The sequence below is a fragment of the Curcuma longa genome, chromosome 3 (genome assembly GCF_044706935.1).
Source record: "Curcuma longa cultivar G26 ecotype Majalengka, Jawa Barat chromosome 3, ITB_CL_G26_1.1, whole genome shotgun sequence".
Taxonomy (NCBI): domain Eukaryota; kingdom Viridiplantae; phylum Streptophyta; class Magnoliopsida; order Zingiberales; family Zingiberaceae; genus Curcuma; species Curcuma longa.
In genome coordinates this window covers 323,108-341,133 of record NC_133863.1, presented here as the reverse complement: position 1 = coordinate 341,133, position 18,026 = coordinate 323,108, and the positions used below count along the sequence as shown (strand labels likewise).

Genomic DNA, 18,026 nt, shown 5'->3' with positions numbered 1-18,026 from the left:
ATTGGCTTACAATTTGAAAAAGTTTATTTATTTATTTTATATTTTAAAATTAAAATAGAAAATTCAATAGATTAGTGGGTTTGATCTGTCTAAATTACAATTCAAGTTTAAAATTTTTGACTTGACCAATTTCAATTGTAATACAAATTTAAAATTTTTAATATTTTTTATTCTTTTAACAGACTTGTGGGTTCACCCGCTAACTCACACTTCGCTTTCAGTTGAGTTGGATTGGAGATTTTTCAATCCGTCAAATTTATGGGTCGGCTCACTCCGCCCCACCACATGATGGATTTTAATAGGTTGACATGTTTGATAGCTCTACGACTATACACATCAAACGGGTCGGGCAAGACCTCAAATGGGCCAGGCATGACTTGTGTTGCCTTATTTTCGTGATGGACACCAAGCATGATCTAAGTCATGTTGGGCAAATCGAATTGCAAGCAGCTCGACACATTTTACATACCTAATCTGGGTGTCATTCTAACCCAGCTAACTCAAAGTTTGTATTAATTTAGTCCAAATTGAACCAATGTAAATTAGTTTTAATTCATCCATAAAATATCGAGTTAACATATGTCAATATTTTGCATCGATATAGGGGAGACGACGAGGGTCATGTGAGCGATTTAGAACTCGATCAATGCATATATCATTGATATTTGACCTGTCAAATTGGTCCAACCTCCCGATCTATTGACTTGTCAACCTCTTGATTTGCCAAATTACTTGAGAGTCAAAGTACCTATGGACTCTAAAGCACTCGAACATTCGAGTATGAGTGTCTCATATGTTGAGTCATTCGGAAGTCGAGAACTCGAGTTCAAGTATGTGTGAATCTTTATAAAGACGGAAACTTACGGTAACGAACAGTTACAAAGAGATGTGTCCCTTGAATAGTGAGGTGCATCTTTTTCAACCTCTCTTCATAAAGTGCGTCTCTTAAACTTTTCTCCCTATATAAAAGAGGTTATTATCTTTACTAGAGGAGATTTTCTACTATTTGATCTCATTTACTTTACTATATATATATTTTTTATTATCATCATTTCTTCTTTCTATTATACTATTCATGAGCTCCATGATGACATAGGCATCAAAGATACCTCATCAGGATAATTCCCAACAAATCATTTGATTAGTGTTATTCTTCGTAGAGTTGGCTGTGTTACAAGAAGAAAACAAGGAGAAAGCTATCATCACTCTATGGTACGAGGTGGATTTCTACCGCCGTATCATCGCTCTATGATACGAAATAGATTCCTACCGCATCATATATTATATTTGAGCAAACATTAATCATCAAAACAACATGCACCACCCTCTTTGATTTGACAATATCAATGAGTTTGATTAGTATAATTGAAACATTTTTTTTTATCAACATTCATATTGTAATGGATATGAACACTATCGTTGGGAGGATATTTCTCTTGACTTGGTCGAAATTCGACTCTTATCCATTGTAATAATATCTGATCCTGCAGTAGCTAATTTAACTTTAATTCGAGGGTCATACTACAATAATTCATAGTTGTTGTACCAGTAAGATAAAAAATAAGGTCGGTAGTTAGCATGTTATTTTGATGGTCAATAACAATATATTTGCATCCATAATTAATCAAAATTAAGTATTATTATATTATTTTTTTAATAAAAAATAGGCATCTTCAATATATAAAAGAAAGATTTTTTTTTAAGCTGTCGCAGTGCGAATGTTAAGGCAACTTGTCGGATACACATTAAGTGAAGATTAGTGGCGATAGGTTTGCGCTAACAATTAACTTACTCAAATTTATTAAAATCATTTAAAAAAAAATCTAATCGTACATCCAATAATAATGCAGGTAAAGTTTCGCGTATTCCAATTCGAGTGCCAATAAAATTAACTCAATTTAAAGCTAACGGTCAACGAGAAGACTAGTGTACTGTCACAACGACATCGCTCGCCACCCAATCATGCCTACTCTTCCACGCGAAGCAAAGCTACTCACCGTCAGATCTCCATCCAACGGTCATCATTAATCTTCTAACGTGTCCAAATCGCGTTCACTCCCCCGCTTTCGCAGAAGCAGCGCTCGGATTCGTGAAATTACTAAAACAGCCCTTATCCTACTGTTACATTCAGTAACTAACAGGGGTAAAATGGACATTTGCTACCAAAATGTCACGCCATTGTACTGCCGCAGGACAGATGCTATAAAAGGCGGGGGAAAGAAAGGTCGTGAGATAGCGTAGCTTCTTCGCTGAAGATCTAAACTAGGGTTCCGATTTCGATACAGAGTTCTCATCGTGATCGCCTCTGCAGAACGATCTTCTGTCGCATAGGAGGAAGTCGAGCAGTTGGATGGTGAGGAGGGAGATGGAGGTTTTCACCGTCGATTCGTTGCCTTTGGGATTCCGATTCCGTCCGACAGACGTGGAGCTCGTGAATCACTACCTCAAGGGGAAGATCAGTGGCCGGATCAAGTCCGAGGTGGAGGTCATCCCTGAGATAGATGTCTGCAAGTGCGAGCCATGGGATCTTCCCGGTGACCATACCCCGCCTTCATTTCTATCTTATTGATTCTCTCCCTTTGTTTATCTTCAGGTTCTTCTCGCGAAAGATTTATGTTGTTTGTTTAGGATTTTGTTTTGTCCGATTCCCCCAATTTTCCTTTCGCAAAAATCGATCTTCGGTGACGATTTTCTTTGATTGTTTGATTTTAATAAGTTGGTTTGTCAAAATTGGTTTTTGCAGACACAAAATTGTTAATTGTTATGACTTCTGTGTTGATTATCCAGATAAAGCGTTGGTCAAATCAAGCGACGAGTGGTTCTTCTTCTCGCCCAAGGACCGTAAGTATCCCAATAGCAGCCGTTCTAACCGAGCTACACAGGCTGGATACTGGAAAGCTACTGGTAAGGATCGGATGATCAAGACTAAGACGCGGGAGGCTGCGATTATAGGCACAAAGAAAACGCTTGTCTTCTACCAAGGCCGGGCTCCCAAAGGCGTCCGATCTAATTGGATTATGCACGAGTATCGAACCACTGAACCCGAGCATGATTCACGAGGGCAGGTGAATTCTTATTTTTATGTATATAAAAAATAATCATTGTCTTCTACGAAAGGCTTCCTTGAACTGAAAACCTGTGCAGTCCTTTTTATACTAGTTGAGTTGATTTTCTTGCATTGATACCGGTAGGAGGTCTTTCCCTGTGACTGCTGCTATCCCAAGTTTACTTCTACTAATAAATCAGTACTTAGATGATATTAGGATGACATGGATAATGTAATTTTGTAAAAGAGAATTTATTAGAAGGGTAACTGCATGGATTATAATTTCAAATTGATTGGTGGATATTTTTGAAGGATTTATTCATGCTTTATGTTCAATCTGTTGTATCCTTGATACAGTTATGCTTTTGGACTGTTTTCTAATTCTTATTCAATGTTGTTTAGGGTGGTTTTGTTCTTTATCGGTTGTTCAAGAAGGATGGAGAGCAGAACCCTGTTTCTGATGTTGATGATTGTATGGAGAGAAATGTTGATGATAGACAGAGTAGTGATTTGTCTGCAGCTTCAAACATGCATTCACTAGGTGGTATGCATAATATAGAAGATGCTGCTGTGGAACCTGTGACACCATTGGATCAGAAGCCTCCATTGTGTGATTTTCAGGAGAACATACAGCTTTTACCTCTATGTTCAGATGAGCAATTATCAGGTGCCAGTGAACTGTTTCCTGATAATAATGATTTCACAAGAAACAATCTTCAAATTCAAGAAGAGAGCCATTTTACTGGCACTGTGGCATCACCATCAGATGGGGTAAGAAGTTATTGCATACTTGTGGATTTTGTTTTACCTAGCCTTTAAAATTTTTGCTTTCTTAAACACTAATTTTGTGCATAATTGTATCCAATAAATTAATTTTATACACAAAATGCAGGTTGTTTTTCCACTGGAAGATTTAAGAGAATTTGATGTCTCAGAGTTTGGAGAATTTGCTTCAGATGGTTTTCATATCAATTCCTTGATGCTATCTCAAATGGAGCACGAACTTTATGATGATGTTGAGAAGCAAAATCTTGAAGATGATTCCATTACTGAATTCTTGGATGCAATTCTCTGTGATCCTGAGGAATGTTCCCCTGATGTATCAAATGCCTGTAGCAGTCTAACGCCATGTTATTCTTATAATCCCTTGGAAGCATTTTCAATCAAGGACAGCACAACATGCATTAGTGGGGGTAATACCGATATGACTGCAGATGTAAGAAATTCGCTGTTTAATATATTAGTTATGTTGCTTTTTTGTGTGTTCTTTAGAATCTGCTGATCTGTATGCAATTGTGATAAAGATAACAAACCTGGTAAGAGGTTCTGACATTGTACGTGTTTTCTGCCTCAACAGGTAACAGAAGTGCTTGGTGAACAGTTCAAACCACCAATTTGTTCAACAAGCATTCTGCAGAAGAGTAGTTATGCTGCTCCAGTAAGACAAAGCACGAGTTCTTTGCTTAAAAATCATAATTTGGGCTATAATCTTTCCTATGTGGAGACTGCTGAAAGTATGCATCAAGAATCAGTTAATATTGAAAACATAGATAATGCCGGAGTCCGTATTATAACACGAAGGAATTTGTTGGCATCTAATTGCCTGGGTGAAGAAAAAGGCTCGTCAACAAACCGGATACGCTTACAAAAGTCCATTCGCAATGCGTCTGTCACCAAAACTGATCATATAAGCACTATAAATGGTGATATAGTCCGCTCAGTTATCAGTGAGGTCTGATAATTTACTTGTCAATTGTTATGACTAGCTGCATCATGATTTCTATCATCCTGTTGACTCAAAGACTTTTCCTAACCTGAGAGAGCATCTACAGGTTCAAGAAATTGTGGAGCATCCTGAAGAAAACACAGAGTTCGATCTTGACAGCAGTATCAATGCTAAGGACCCTTCTTGTGGTAATAATATATGCTGAAACTAGAAATATTTTAATTTCTGGGATCTGCTCCATTGCTATAGCTCAATTAAGTTGGATTTTTTTACATGGATACTCAATTTTAACCTAAGTTGATTTCATGACTTTGTCAACTGAAATTTTATCATTGGAGGAGGCACATATTATTTTTGTGAAACTTGTTTTTTTTCTAAGGGAGGGTATGAATTGGCAGATCAAACACTAACATGCTTTTATAGCTTTCTACTATTTGCATGTAGTTTAATTTTTGTCCCTGCAAAACTTTAAGATTGCGTAACTAATGTTAAAGTAGTTTAGGTCCCTTGAAAATCAAAAATGTTCCTTGACATGTTCCCATGTGTTATGTCATTGGAAACCCTTAGAAGATCCAAATTGCAATTTTTGGAATTGTTGGGGGTGCAAAATACATGTGAATATTTAAAAGATTGATTGCAAAACTACATACATCCTATATGAGACATGATATTTTATGCAATATTTTCCATATATGATGTACCTTGCTGGAGTATGATCCAACCCCAAATGAGGCATTGTATTAACCTCGACAACAACAATTTCAGGTTTTAGTATTTGTTGTGTGTTGGTAAACATGGTTACTGATCTATTTTGATTGGGATACACGTTGACTTGATTGTGATACACATTAACTTTGTTAATGATCATGGTTTCATCATGCAGATAATGAAATTTCTACAGTGAAAGCATCCTCTACTGAATTTGGTGATGATCCCAAATCCACTGGATTGAGATCCAGACGGGCACATAAGGATGAAATCTCAAAGAAGACTAGTGATCGGTCTTTTAAAGCTTTGGCAATTACATCTGGTTCATACTCTACTATCAGAATCATTTTGATTCTTTCAGCCCTCCTCTTGTTCCTATGTCTTGGATTAAGTTGGTGCCTTAGTTCCTGATGTACAATTTGTGCCTGTAGAATCTGACCAAATCTGTTGGGTTTTGTAAATTTTGTAGCTTTATAACATTTAGTTTTCCACTGTTTGCTTTTTATATGTGTAGTCTTGTAATGTCAGCTCGCTAACTCTTGAGACGAGGTGTTCTGAATAATACATTAGCAATGCTGCAGATTTATGTTACTGTGCTTGTGTTCCTTATTTTTTTCTTATGCACATTCTTTTTTACCTGGATCATAGCATACTTGTGTTTCTGACTACTTCAGTATCTTGTTGCATCTCACTATCACTGTGTTATAGATTATAATGGTCAATGGTTTTTTTTCTTCATTTAATAAAGTCACTTGTTCTTAGAGCATTACAACATTAAAGTTGGGTTCATGCCCAAGTGTAATTTTTACTGAAAGCCTTGTTGCATTTTCTTCAGACAAAAAAGTTCATGTCTGATATAAACTACATCATTGATGGGACAAGTCTTTGAATTAATTAGTAGCTTCTTGAAGGCTTGCTTTGTTTCCTTCTATGAAGATAGAAACAGCAATAAACTTTGGTTGAGAAAGACTCCAAAGGTTAGTTACAATTCAACATGAAAGATGTGAGAAATAGGATCTTGTTGGAGTCACATGGCAAAACATGAAAAAATGTGTTAGATGAGATAGATAATCATGGGCATCTTTTATCATATGAAGAAAAAAATTTGGCAATTCATGTGGCAGTAATTTCTGACTATTGTCATGTCTAGGGGTTCAAATTTGGAAATTTTGACTCTTTTTAGGCAAGTATTATCCCAACTGACTCTTTTTAGGCAAGCATTGCAAAAGAAGGATGATCATGAAGATTGAACCTTCAGAAACTTGGTATAGATACTCATAAGACAATATAATTTGCAATTTATGCAAAATTTTATTATATTTCTTAAACTTGTTGATGATGTCTGTGATCTATCACTTTGCATGCTAATGAATAGTGTAAAAACTTATTTGCTATGCATCTTCCTTAACAAATTACAGATAAACTGCATTGCCTGATTAAGAAGAGCACTCAAGAGTTCTCAGTCTGATAGAACTATATGTCTGATAGAACTTCTCAGTCTAGTGACTTTCTTCTTTGTCTCCATTACACATTTGCTCATAATACATTACTTGTGCTATTCCACTCTATGATCCAAATGCATACCCTTATTTGCCTAACTATAGTGCTGCATTTCCCAGAATCTATGACAGGCTACAACAACCATTACTGTATCTGAACTCAGGGATTCCTGGAACATGAAACTGGCTGACAAACAGTTTCTTTTAGTTTATTTGTTCCGCCATGATCACCATGATGCAGGAAGATTTAAGCCCTTCTTACTTGTGTATAACAATCTAGTGCATTTCAGAGGCAATATTGTACCACCACTCTCTGTAAGTGCTTACATCTGCACCACCTTCAACTTAAACTTTTCAGAGTCTATTTTAATGCTCTTTTTGTCTTCTCCTTTGGCTGTTCTGCGATGGTAAGAAGTGGAATGCAATTTGAATCTCACACTAAAAAATGATAAATCTTAGTTAATCTCATTGACAATTCCTAGGGGTAACCGGTCTGATCCTACGGAAATTTCCCACCGGCCATCAGGGTAAATCGGGAAGTGCACACAGCGGTCAGCCCAAACGCCCAACATCATTTGATTGTGCTCCCTGTTTAGAAGAAAATTCTTACAAATACGTCGTAATTGGGGATCTGGCTCAGACGCCCAGCATCCTTTGATTGTGCTACCTATTTAGAGAAAATTTTTTGCAAAGACACCATAGTTGGGGATCTCATCATCCGCACCGCAGATGTCTGAGTGGCAATCTGGATGTCCTACTGCGGTACCATTATCTCGGGGATAAAACTGAGTCATCCGTCTGGACCTATATATATTTTTAAATTTATTTTAATGATTGATGAAAAATTTTCGATTGCTTAATCACTTCTGCAAAAAGGTGGCAAAATTTTTTTACCTTTTTTAGCGACCCCAAATACTAATGAAGTTTATGTGATGCAACAGGCATGAGTTGTGGTGGAGGTTATTCATCTTGTATTTTGCTAAATATTTGTGATTTTTTTAAAATAAAAATAAAAAGTTTAAAATGTTTTACATATTAAAAGTGATTTAATACTAAATATGTAAAACATTTATTGTACATTTTGAAAAAACATTAAAGTGTTTTCATATGCTTTATTTTTAGTTAAATTTGATAAATAAATATGATGCATTTTAATAATTACTTTTTTAAAATAATAAATATAAATAAATTTATGATATAAATAAATTTGCACATCATGCACCTCTTCCCGATCTCTCTCACTCTCTCGTGCGCCACAGCGATCGCCGCCGCCGCCGACTGCCGCCAGCGGCACGCCAACTCCGGGAGCGTCTCCTCCCCATAGCTCTCGCCTTTTTTCCGCAGCAGCGCCTCGAACGCCGCCGCACCTTCCTGTCGCCGCCGTCCGTACGAAATCCCCCGCGGCCCTCCGCTCTCTTACTCACAGGAACAAAGGAGAAGACACCCCCCTCCTTCCTTCTCTTTCTAGTCTGAGCAGGGGTTTGCTCTTGCCCTCGTCCTCTAGAGCAGCAACTGCTCCATCTCTCTCCGTTGCTGGTGTGTGCGCGCCGAGCGGAAAACCCTAAGTTCTCTTTCGCCGCCTGAGCATCAGCGAGAGTCTTCTCCTTCGCTGACCAGCAGTGGCAACCCTCTCTCCCCCTTTTCTCCAGCAGCCCTACGAGATCGAGGATTGCAGCTAGTAGCTTCGGATGTGGGTCTCCAAGGGCAAGCTTCCATCGCTCAGTGCCACTTCAACTGTTCTTTGTATGTTTCCTTATTTTCTGATTTTTTAGAACGATTTTGCAGGAAATATACCTCGCTTATATGTTCTTTTGATTGCCCAATTCTAATTTTCCATGATTATAAATGCTAATTGTGATAGATTCAGTTCTTCTACAATCTCTAGTTTGTCTTCCTATTCAAATTTGTAAAACTATGTTCCTAATTATAATTTAGAATCACGGTGTTCAATTGACCTCACAAAGATGTACTTATGCTATCATTTCAGATCAATTTTCACTTGTGAACCACAATTATGTTCTCGAGCATACACATGCGTCTATTGCGCCGAGCAACAGTCATGGCATCAAAGATTCATTAGTGAAGAAATACTCTTGCTTTGGACCATCTTTGTACTTCACGAAGAATATCTGCTGTAATGCTTCCATTTCATATCCTGTTATATGTTCACAAGAATTCTTGTGCTCCTCGAGACGATATCATTTGAGTTCACTATCAGAATCTGAGGATATATCTTTGCCCAAGCCTGATGGTTTGGCATCGGATGACGATTCATGTGCTAGTGATGCTATGACAGTTCAGAAGATACTCAAATCTCATGATAAAAGCTCTGGGTTTTCATCAGCTCTTGATGAATGCAAGATTCAGTTAACTGAGGACTTAGTTGTGCTTGTTCTTCGGAGGAATCGCTCCGATTGGAAGCTTGCACTATCTTTTTTCAAGTGGGCTTCCTCGCAGAATGACTATTTGCATGGACCGAGGGCTTATAATGAGATACTCGATATTCTTGGTAGGATGAAACAGGTCAAATTAATGCAAGAGACGTTTGATGAGATTCCGAAAGATAGGCAAGGATCTGCTATTAATAACAAAACCTTTGCGATCCTTATGAACAGATATGCAGGTGCCCACAAAGTGCAAGAAGCTATAGACATTTTCTATAAAAGGATAGATTATGGCTTTGAACTCGACTTGATTGGCTTCCAGCAACTTCTTATGTCACTTTGTAGATATAAACATGTTGAGGAGGCAGAAGCTTTATTTCTTCAGAAACAAGATCAGTTTCCACCAGTTATAAAGACCAGAAATATCATCCTGAATGGCTGGTGTGTTTTGGGAAGTTTACATGATGCAAAGAGATTTTGGAACGACATAAATAAATCTGGTTGCAAACCAGATTTATACACCTATAGCATTTTTATTAAATCATTGACTAAATCTGGAAAACTTGGTACTGCCGTGCAGTTGTTCACATCCATGTGGGAGAAGGGTTGTGATCCGGATGTTACAATCTGTAATTGTATCATTGATGCATTGTGCTATAAGAAGAAAGTTCCCCAAGCACTTGAGATTTTCTCTGAAATGAACGACCGAGGTTGTCTTCCTGATGTATCGACCTACAATTCCCTCATCAAACATCTTTGTAAGATCAATAGGATGCAGAAAGTACACGAGCTTCTGAATGAGATGGAAGAAAAAGGTTGCAACCCGAATGCTAGAACTTATTCTTACATCTTGAAAACTGCCGAACAACCTGAAGAGGTTACTGCCTTGTTGCAGAGAATGGAAAGGACCGGCTGCAAACTTGACTCAGATACTTACAATTTGCTACTGAACCTGTATATGCAGTGGAAGCACCAAAAGGGCAGCGGATCTATATGGGCCGATATGAAGAAAAGTGGTCTGGGACCGGATCAGCGGTCTTATACTATAATGGTTCATCAACTACACAACCAAGGGAAGCTAGAAGAGGCCTTGCAATTCTATAAAGAAATGAGAGCAAAAGGAATGATCCCAGAGCCTAGAACCAAACTGTTAATAAAAGCAATTCGATTACAAAGAGAGAAAAGAGGATGATTCATCTTCTATTTCTTGTACTGGTACAGAGAAGAAGAATTTCTGAGCTGTTTTTCCTTTGTCAATTGAGTTTGAGTGGATATCTTCAAACATCTTCTACATCCTTCAAGTATTAATTGATCAGGTAGTTGTTTCCTTTAAGCACATGAATGTGAGATTCTCTTTCGTTTCTGTCAAACAAACTATGACATTATTTTGATCCATTTAACAAAGAGATTGTGTAATTATTTTTTATATGTTTGCCCATTTGTCCATCTTATTGTTTTCTTTTATCGATATCTTTGTAAATTAGGCATGCTTGAGATTTTTTTCTTCTTAAAATCAAACTATGACGATGTGAATGTGTAATTATTGTCTTAATTTTTTAAAAATATTTTATTTAATTCCCACTCATTGTTTTATTCATCGATAGAGGAAGAAGCCGCGTTGCTGGCCGGAGTCGAAGATGATGTCCGATACATAGTCGCTGAGCTCAGAAGCATCACCTCTTTCTCGACGGCCATGTAGACCAGGCGCAATCTGGATGATTAACTCCAGAACTGGGTGCAGGAAGTGAGGGAGGTGGCTTAAGATGCCGAAGACTCAATTGATGAGTTTGTATGCCGTCTCCGATCGACACCCTACGATGAGCAAGGAGTCAAAGGTGTTTTCAAGTACTTCCTTCGTTGTGTAAAATCATCGAAAGTTCGTCGTGGCATTGCTTCAGATCTGAAGAAATTGAAGGTCCACGTAGAAGAGCTCAGAAAGAGACATGATCGCTATTCCCACCCAAATGAAGCTTTTACAACCTCTGGCACCACCACCAGCTTGGACATGATCGACAGATACTCCGATCCACGGATCATCAACCAGAGTTCTCTCGTCGGTTTTGATGGTTTAGGAAAGACAACTTTGGCTAGGACAGTCTATGACAATCCTATCGTCGGAGGCCACTTCCAATCTCGAGCTTGGATTGCAGTGTCACAGAATTACAGTATCAAAGAGCTTCTCAAAAAGATTATTCTATAAATTTCCGTCAACAAGCAACAAATCCAAGATGCCAATTTGGATACAGAGCAAGATGGACGAGTCACAATTGGTGCAGATAGTCAGAGGTCATCTTCACAGAAAGAGGTATTTGCTTGTTTTCGATGATGCTTGGAGAACTGAAGCATGGGAAAGCTTGAGCATTGCATTGCCACCGGGTAGAAAAGGAAGTAGGGTCATAGTGACCAACCGCATTGAGGAAGTAGCAAATATAATTTGTTGTTGTAATCGTCTATTTATATTTAAAGTCTCTTCTTTATCACCTGAGCTATTCTATTTGGAGAGTAATTCAGTATCCTATAATTGTCCTTTAGAATTAAAAAAGATTGATAGAGCAATCATGCAAAAGGGCGTTGCATTGCCACTTGCGATCGTGACAATCGGAGGTCTTCTTATTTTTAAGGCATATTTCCTGAGGATTACAAGATTCATCGGAAACGCCTGATGAGATGATGGATTGCCGAAGGGATCGTGAGAGGCATAGGCAACTTCTCAAAGGCATCGAGCGCAGCTTCAACTAGTAGGTGAGTCATAGTTTGGTGGGTCGTAGATCTGAATTTTTCAGTGGATTTAGATTTGTTATTTGACTTCATAAATATTTGAAGACTTCATTTCTTTGGTTTGTATCACACTTATTTATTATTTTTAGGAGATTTCTTGACTCTCAAACCCTAATTTCACACCATCTTTGACCTCACAAGATCTATGCAGCAGGAGTAGCACTCATCCTAGCCACCCTGGATGCGTGAAACTTCAGATACTCGTCGGCGTCCCGCACCAGCCCCTTCACTGACTCCGCCGCCAGGAACCGCTCTGCCCAGCCCGCCAGCCGAGGAACCTCCTCCGCCTCCAAAAGCTTGACGCTTTTGCCCTTCTCCAGCGCCCTGATCCACCCCAGGCAGCTCCCTAGCGCGATGTCCAGGTAGCCGACGACGTCCCCGCCGAAGAAGCCCTTCCCCTTGCTGCACTCCGCGAAGGCCTCTTCCAGCTGCCCCAGCACCTGATGGAATTGCCCCGCGAACTCCGTCACCTTCGCCGCATCCGTCTCATCCCTCAAACCCCTAATTAAAGCAGGCAACTGGTACAAATCGAAGAAATCGGAGTCAAATGTTTTGTTTTTAATTTGATGGATTTCGAAAACAGGGATCTTTACCTTGTCGTCGACGTAAACGGCCCAGAATCGAGCGAGGGCGCGGTCGAAGGGGTCGGCGGGGAGGATGGAGGAGGATCCGCCGCCGGCGGACCACTCCTCGTCGATGTACTGGACGATGACGGCTGACTCGCAGATAGGTTTTCCGCGGTGGAGCAGCACGGGGATCTTCTTGTACACCGGGTTGGACTTCACCAGGATCTCGCTCCTCGGCTCCTCCATCCGCACGTCCACGAGCTCGTACTCGACTCTCTTGAGGCGGAGGGCGATGAGGACTCTGATGACGAAGGGGCTCATTATGAGGCCCAAAACCTTCACGTCCTCCGCCGCAGCTTCGGCCATGGGACGTCGAATTTGTGACGGTGTTGGCGAATGATGTCTGAGTACCTCGCCGGCGGTGGTTCTGCTATTTATAGGTGCGGGATGCGAACCCGCTATTCGTTTACTAATTTTAGGAAAAGTGGGATGACGTAACTGCTTACGTCACATTGATCCATAATCAATGAAGTGGCCTAGGGAAAATAAAAAATAATTTTTTTGTCCATATATAAAAAACTATATGAAATGAAAAAATAAATAATAAATATATAATAGAATAAGCATAAATAAATTATGTGGCTCAAAATTTGTAATTTTTATTTTATGGTATATTATCTTAGTAATAGTATCATTATCTTTTTGAAGACAGAGACACTTCTTATAATTTTCTATTCTTTACTTAGCAATTCGAACAAGAAAATAAAAATATAAATAATATAAATAATTATTTACATAAATTAATCTTATTTTACTTGCTCTGTAATTTTTTAGAATGTTGCTTGAATGTTTAGAAATGCAATAGTACTCTCCTTCGTAATTTTTAAAAATTGATTTAAAATTTTTTATGAATTCTTCATTTATAGCCGTTAAATCGGGATTGATTTTCACTTAATAGTTGACTAATAATATTCATCAGTCAATTGCTCTACTGAATTTCAATCTTGCACCTGCAGAATAGGTCCTTCCAACTCAACTTTGACCTTAATGGTCAATTGCTCATGATCATCAAATCGGCTACCTAAATAGTCAAGTCACACAATCGAGTTTAGAATATTTTATTTGCTGCAACAATGATGATAATCAATTGCTCCATGTCATCAATTGATTAATCGTCATTAGATAAGTTGATGAAACACAATCCAAATATTTTGTTTATTACAACAATATTATCAATTGATTGTTCAAATCTAATAATCGATTGTTGTGCAACAAGTCCTCTTAAACCCCCTTAAACTCCGAATTCGAGGTTCATTAGTCAATTGTTAATCCATAATAACTGAATGATATCTTTGTTTCAGTCTTATCAAAGTTGAAATCTCGTCTTATTTAGTTTTTGATTGACCTCAAACTATCAGGACTTTCTTTATTTAGCATTCGATCAATTTTAATTTGTCAGAACTTTACCATCACATAGAATCCAATCAGTCTTAACTTACGGGGGCTTCATCACTATTTGATATCTGATCAATCTTGACCTTTTTAAAACTTCATCAATATCCTTTCTCATCTTATGTCTAGCATTCGACTCCCCTAACCTATTAAAACTCCACTTCTTATGTCCAACATCTGGTCCTCCGTGACTTATTAGGACTCTTCTACCGTCACACATTCAGTCTTCCATAATCTGTTTAGACTTTCCTCATTGTCAAGTGTCCAGTCAACCTTAATCCACTTAGATTTTACGTCTCATCTCTCATGTCAAGTGTTTGATTCTCCATAACTCACTTGGACTTTGTCATTACCAACTCCCTGTTGGACTTCCAATCGTAAGTGTTCAGTTATGCAGACCCACTCTGACTTCGTCTCTCATACTCACTCACTATTCAATTTCCAACCACTAAATATTCGATCAATCATGACACAATTGGACTTTTTTCTTACCAATCCTCTATTGGACTTTTGATTGTCAAATTTCTAGTCAACAGTGATATACTTGGCATTCTTTTTTACAAACTATTTATTAGACTTTCGATCGTCAAATATCTAATCAATCGTTACCCACTTAGACTTCTTCATTGTCAAGTATCCAATCAATTTTAACTAAACTTTTTATTCAACCGTCCATATACACCTAAATCAATCTTGACTAACCTAATTTGAGATTGATTACACTTATAATCTCTCTCTCAAAAAACTCTCTTTCTATTTGACGTCTTACTTTCATTAATAAACATATTGATTAAAAATCAAAACTCAATTCAAGTCAATTCAAACTTGATTAATCTTGATCAGAAATCGATTGCACCAACACACACATATGAAACAAACAAAATCAATAACTTCCCTCAGGGCAATGGTACAACGGTTACGGTTAAGACCCTCCGATGGATCTTAGGAGCCTCAGGTTCGAGACTCAACTGCGGCACACTGCAAGGGTGATTCCCTCTAGTAAATAGCATGTTAGAAAAAATGGACTGTCTAAATTATTTTTAGGAGAAGTCTTGACTCTCAAACCCTAATTTCACACCATTGATTACCTCACAAGATCTTATGCAGCAGGAGTAGCACTCGCCCTAGCCGCGATGGATTTCACATACTCGTCGGCGTCGGGAACCAGCCCCTTCACTGACTCCTCCGCCAGGAACCGCTCCGCCCAGCCCACCAGCTGAGGAAGCTTCTCCGCCTCAAAAAGCTTGACGCTTTTGCCCTTTTCCAGCCCCATGATCCACCCCAAGCAGCTCCCCAGCGCGATGTCCAGGTAGCCGACGGAGTCCCCGCCGAAGAAGCCCTTCCCTTTGCCGCACTCCGCGAAGGCCTCTTCCAGCAGCCCCAGCACCTGTCGGATTTGCTCGGCCAACTCCGCCACCTTCGCCGCCTCCGTCTCCTTCCATGAAGCCCTAATTAAAGCAGTCAACTGGTACAAATCGAAGAAATCGGAGTCAAATGTTGTGTTTTTATTCGATGGATTTCGAAAGTAGGGGCCTTTACCTTGTCGTCGATGTAGGCGGCCCAGAACCGAGCGAGGGCGCGGTCGAAGGGGTCGGCGGGGAGGATGGAAGGGGATCCGCCGCCGTCGGACCACTCCTCGTCGATATACTGGACGATGACGGCGGACTCGCAGATAGGTTTTCCGCGGTGGAGCAGCACGGGGATCTTCTTGTACACCGGATTGGACTTCACCAGGATCTCGCTCTTCGGCTCCGCGATCCGCACCTCCACGAGCTCGTACTCGACTCTCTTGAGGCGGAGGGCGATGAGGACTCTGATGACGAAGGGGCTCAGCTTGAGGCCCAAAACCCTCACGTCCTCCGCCGCAGCTCCGGCCATGGGAGTGCAAATTGGTGCCGGTGTCGGCGAACGATGGCAGAGGAATCTCGTTGCTGGTTCTGCTATTTGTTTACAAATTTTAGGAAAAGTGTGATGACGTAACTGCTTACGTCACATTGATCCATAATCAAAGAAGAAGAGACAAAATAAAAAATAATTTTTAAAAAAGTTATAGGATTCGAGTACAATTATTTTTTAAAAAATTTAAAAATAATGTTTAAAAAAAGTTATAGTCGTATTCAAATATATTTATTTATTTATCAAAATAATTATGATTTATTTATTTAAAATCTTAACGAGTTCAAGTCGGACTCAAATTTGTTCATGAACATTAATTTGTTCAAGCTTTTAACAAAGTACAACTATCGTCGTTTTTATTTTTAAATTTTATAATTTATTTATTTATTTATCATATTTCTTTATTTGAAAAGAATATTTAAAAAATCTATAAAATTATTAAAAAATATTTGTCATATATATTATTTTAATAATAGATTTTAAATACTATTTATTTATAAATTATTCAAAAACATTATTTATAAATATTAGTCAAGCTCATTAGTTTTCAACTTTATTTCTTTTATATATATATAGTGTATTATTTTACATATTCATTCGTGACCGTCTAATATTAATTTTCAAAAAAATTTATTTATTATTTATGATTTAAAATTTAGAGTTATAATTTAGAATTTAAAATTTAATATTTATATTAAAATAAAAATAAAATTAAGTGTTACTTGGATGAACATAAATGAGTTTTATCAAATTGAATGTTAAATTTATTTACGAATATCTCATTCATTTACAATGGAAAAAGAATTATGATGACTTGACTCAAATTTATTCACAAATATCTAGTTCATTTTTGATTAAGTCAATTCGAACTTGATCAAAAATTGATTGCACCAACACACATACAAAAAAAATAAGATCTATAACTTTCTCTAAGGCAATGTATGGTGCAGTAGTTAAGACCCTTCGATGAATCTTAAAGGGCGTTTGGTTTAGAATTTTTTTTCTATTTTCTATTTTTTATTTTATATTTTCTATTTTTCATTTTATATTTCTATTTTTATATTTTCTGATCTAGTTTTTAAAAAATAAAAAATATGTTTGGTATGATATACTATTTTCTATTTTCTAGAAAAAAAATTGAAAAATATGTTTGGTTTTTTAATATAAAAAATTATAAATAAAATAATTTTTTTAATAAAAGATATTTTTAAAATAGTTTGGAGCGTTCAATATAATTAGATTAATTAACCACATCTATACGAGTACCGATTGAACCAATTTATTATTTAGTTGGTCTAATTAAATTGTTAAAATAATTGATTATGTTATAGGAAGGAATTTGAAATAGATAAGTAAAGTTAGTTTCCAAATAGATTAATGAATAATTATTTTGTTTGAATTTAAAATAATTATTTCATATGAATTGATATTTCATGATAACTTTTTCTATCAAATAATTTCATGATAAAATTTTCTGTCAAATATAAAAATGTTAGTTCTATAAAATATAAAAACATATTATAAGATTAATATAAGAACACTCTATTTTTTTTCTCTCTTCTCTATTGCATAAAATAATTAGATATAAAGCAACAAAGAGTTGTTGTAGCGGGAGAGAAGCTTCTTCCGGAGCTCCACCGCGTCAACCTGCAGGCCCACGTTGCTGGGCCTATAATAACCTGTCACCAGATCCGGTACCCAAGAATTCAGTAACGACGACGAAGAAGTGGAAGCAGAAGTAGAACAAGTGATGTTGGAGGATTTCATCACCACCGTCGTCTTCTTCTCCGTTGCCGATGCTGCGGCGGAGCATGCCCTTCTGAATCCATTATAATATATCGTTCATTAAGTTAGCATTATACTGCACATATAGGGGGAGGCTGCTATATAAGCTAGAATTAAAAGGTTGCGGCATACCTATTAAGAAAGACGGTGATGCCTTAGAGAGGGCAGAGAGACAACGAGTCATCA

The 18,026-nt window shown here is 37.7% G+C and overlaps 4 protein-coding genes and 1 pseudogene across 5 annotated transcripts; 3 read left to right on the top strand and 2 right to left on the bottom strand.

The window, feature by feature from the left end:
- The first annotated feature begins 2,240 nt into the window (after positions 1-2,240).
- On the top strand, positions 2,241-6,071 carry LOC141823882 (uncharacterized). Its single transcript, XM_074711081.1, has 7 exons — positions 2,241-2,534; positions 2,788-3,065; positions 3,449-3,817; positions 3,939-4,262; positions 4,404-4,778; positions 4,879-4,960; positions 5,656-6,071. The coding sequence occupies exons 1-7, from the start codon at positions 2,351-2,353 to the stop codon at positions 5,889-5,891; spliced, it is 1,848 nt and encodes a 615-aa protein (XP_074567182.1). The 5' UTR covers positions 2,241-2,350; the 3' UTR covers positions 5,892-6,071.
- Positions 6,072-8,477: 2,406 nt separating this feature from the next.
- LOC141825200 (putative pentatricopeptide repeat-containing protein At3g15200) lies at positions 8,478-11,096 on the top strand. Its single transcript, XM_074712586.1, has 3 exons — positions 8,478-8,722; positions 8,967-10,679; positions 10,968-11,096. The coding sequence occupies exons 1-2, from the start codon at positions 8,668-8,670 to the stop codon at positions 10,553-10,555; spliced, it is 1,644 nt and encodes a 547-aa protein (XP_074568687.1). The 5' UTR covers positions 8,478-8,667; the 3' UTR covers positions 10,556-10,679; positions 10,968-11,096.
- On the top strand, positions 10,701-12,109 carry LOC141822917 (disease resistance protein RPP13-like; annotated as a pseudogene).
- A 63-nt stretch (positions 12,110-12,172) lies between these two features.
- On the bottom strand, positions 12,173-13,117 carry LOC141824567 (glutathione S-transferase U15-like). Its single transcript, XM_074711876.1, has 2 exons — positions 12,735-13,117; positions 12,173-12,659 (listed from the first exon to the last, which is right to left on the bottom strand). Exons 1-2 carry the CDS (start codon positions 13,071-13,073, stop codon positions 12,285-12,287), a joined length of 714 nt encoding a protein of 237 aa, XP_074567977.1. The 5' UTR covers positions 13,074-13,117; the 3' UTR covers positions 12,173-12,284.
- Positions 13,118-15,028: 1,911 nt separating this feature from the next.
- On the bottom strand, positions 15,029-16,086 carry LOC141824222 (putative glutathione S-transferase GSTU6). Of its 2 annotated transcripts, XM_074711465.1 has the most exons (3): positions 15,699-16,086; positions 15,248-15,624; positions 15,029-15,137 (listed from the first exon to the last, which is right to left on the bottom strand). In XM_074711465.1, the coding sequence occupies exons 1-2, from the start codon at positions 16,035-16,037 to the stop codon at positions 15,259-15,261; spliced, it is 705 nt and encodes a 234-aa protein (XP_074567566.1). In that variant the 5' UTR covers positions 16,038-16,086; the 3' UTR covers positions 15,029-15,137; positions 15,248-15,258. The 2 variants fall into 2 exon arrangements, with proteins under 2 accessions (XP_074567566.1, XP_074567565.1); XM_074711464.1 differs by having other exon boundaries at positions 15,029-15,624.
- Between the last annotated feature and the right edge of the window lie 1,940 nt (positions 16,087-18,026).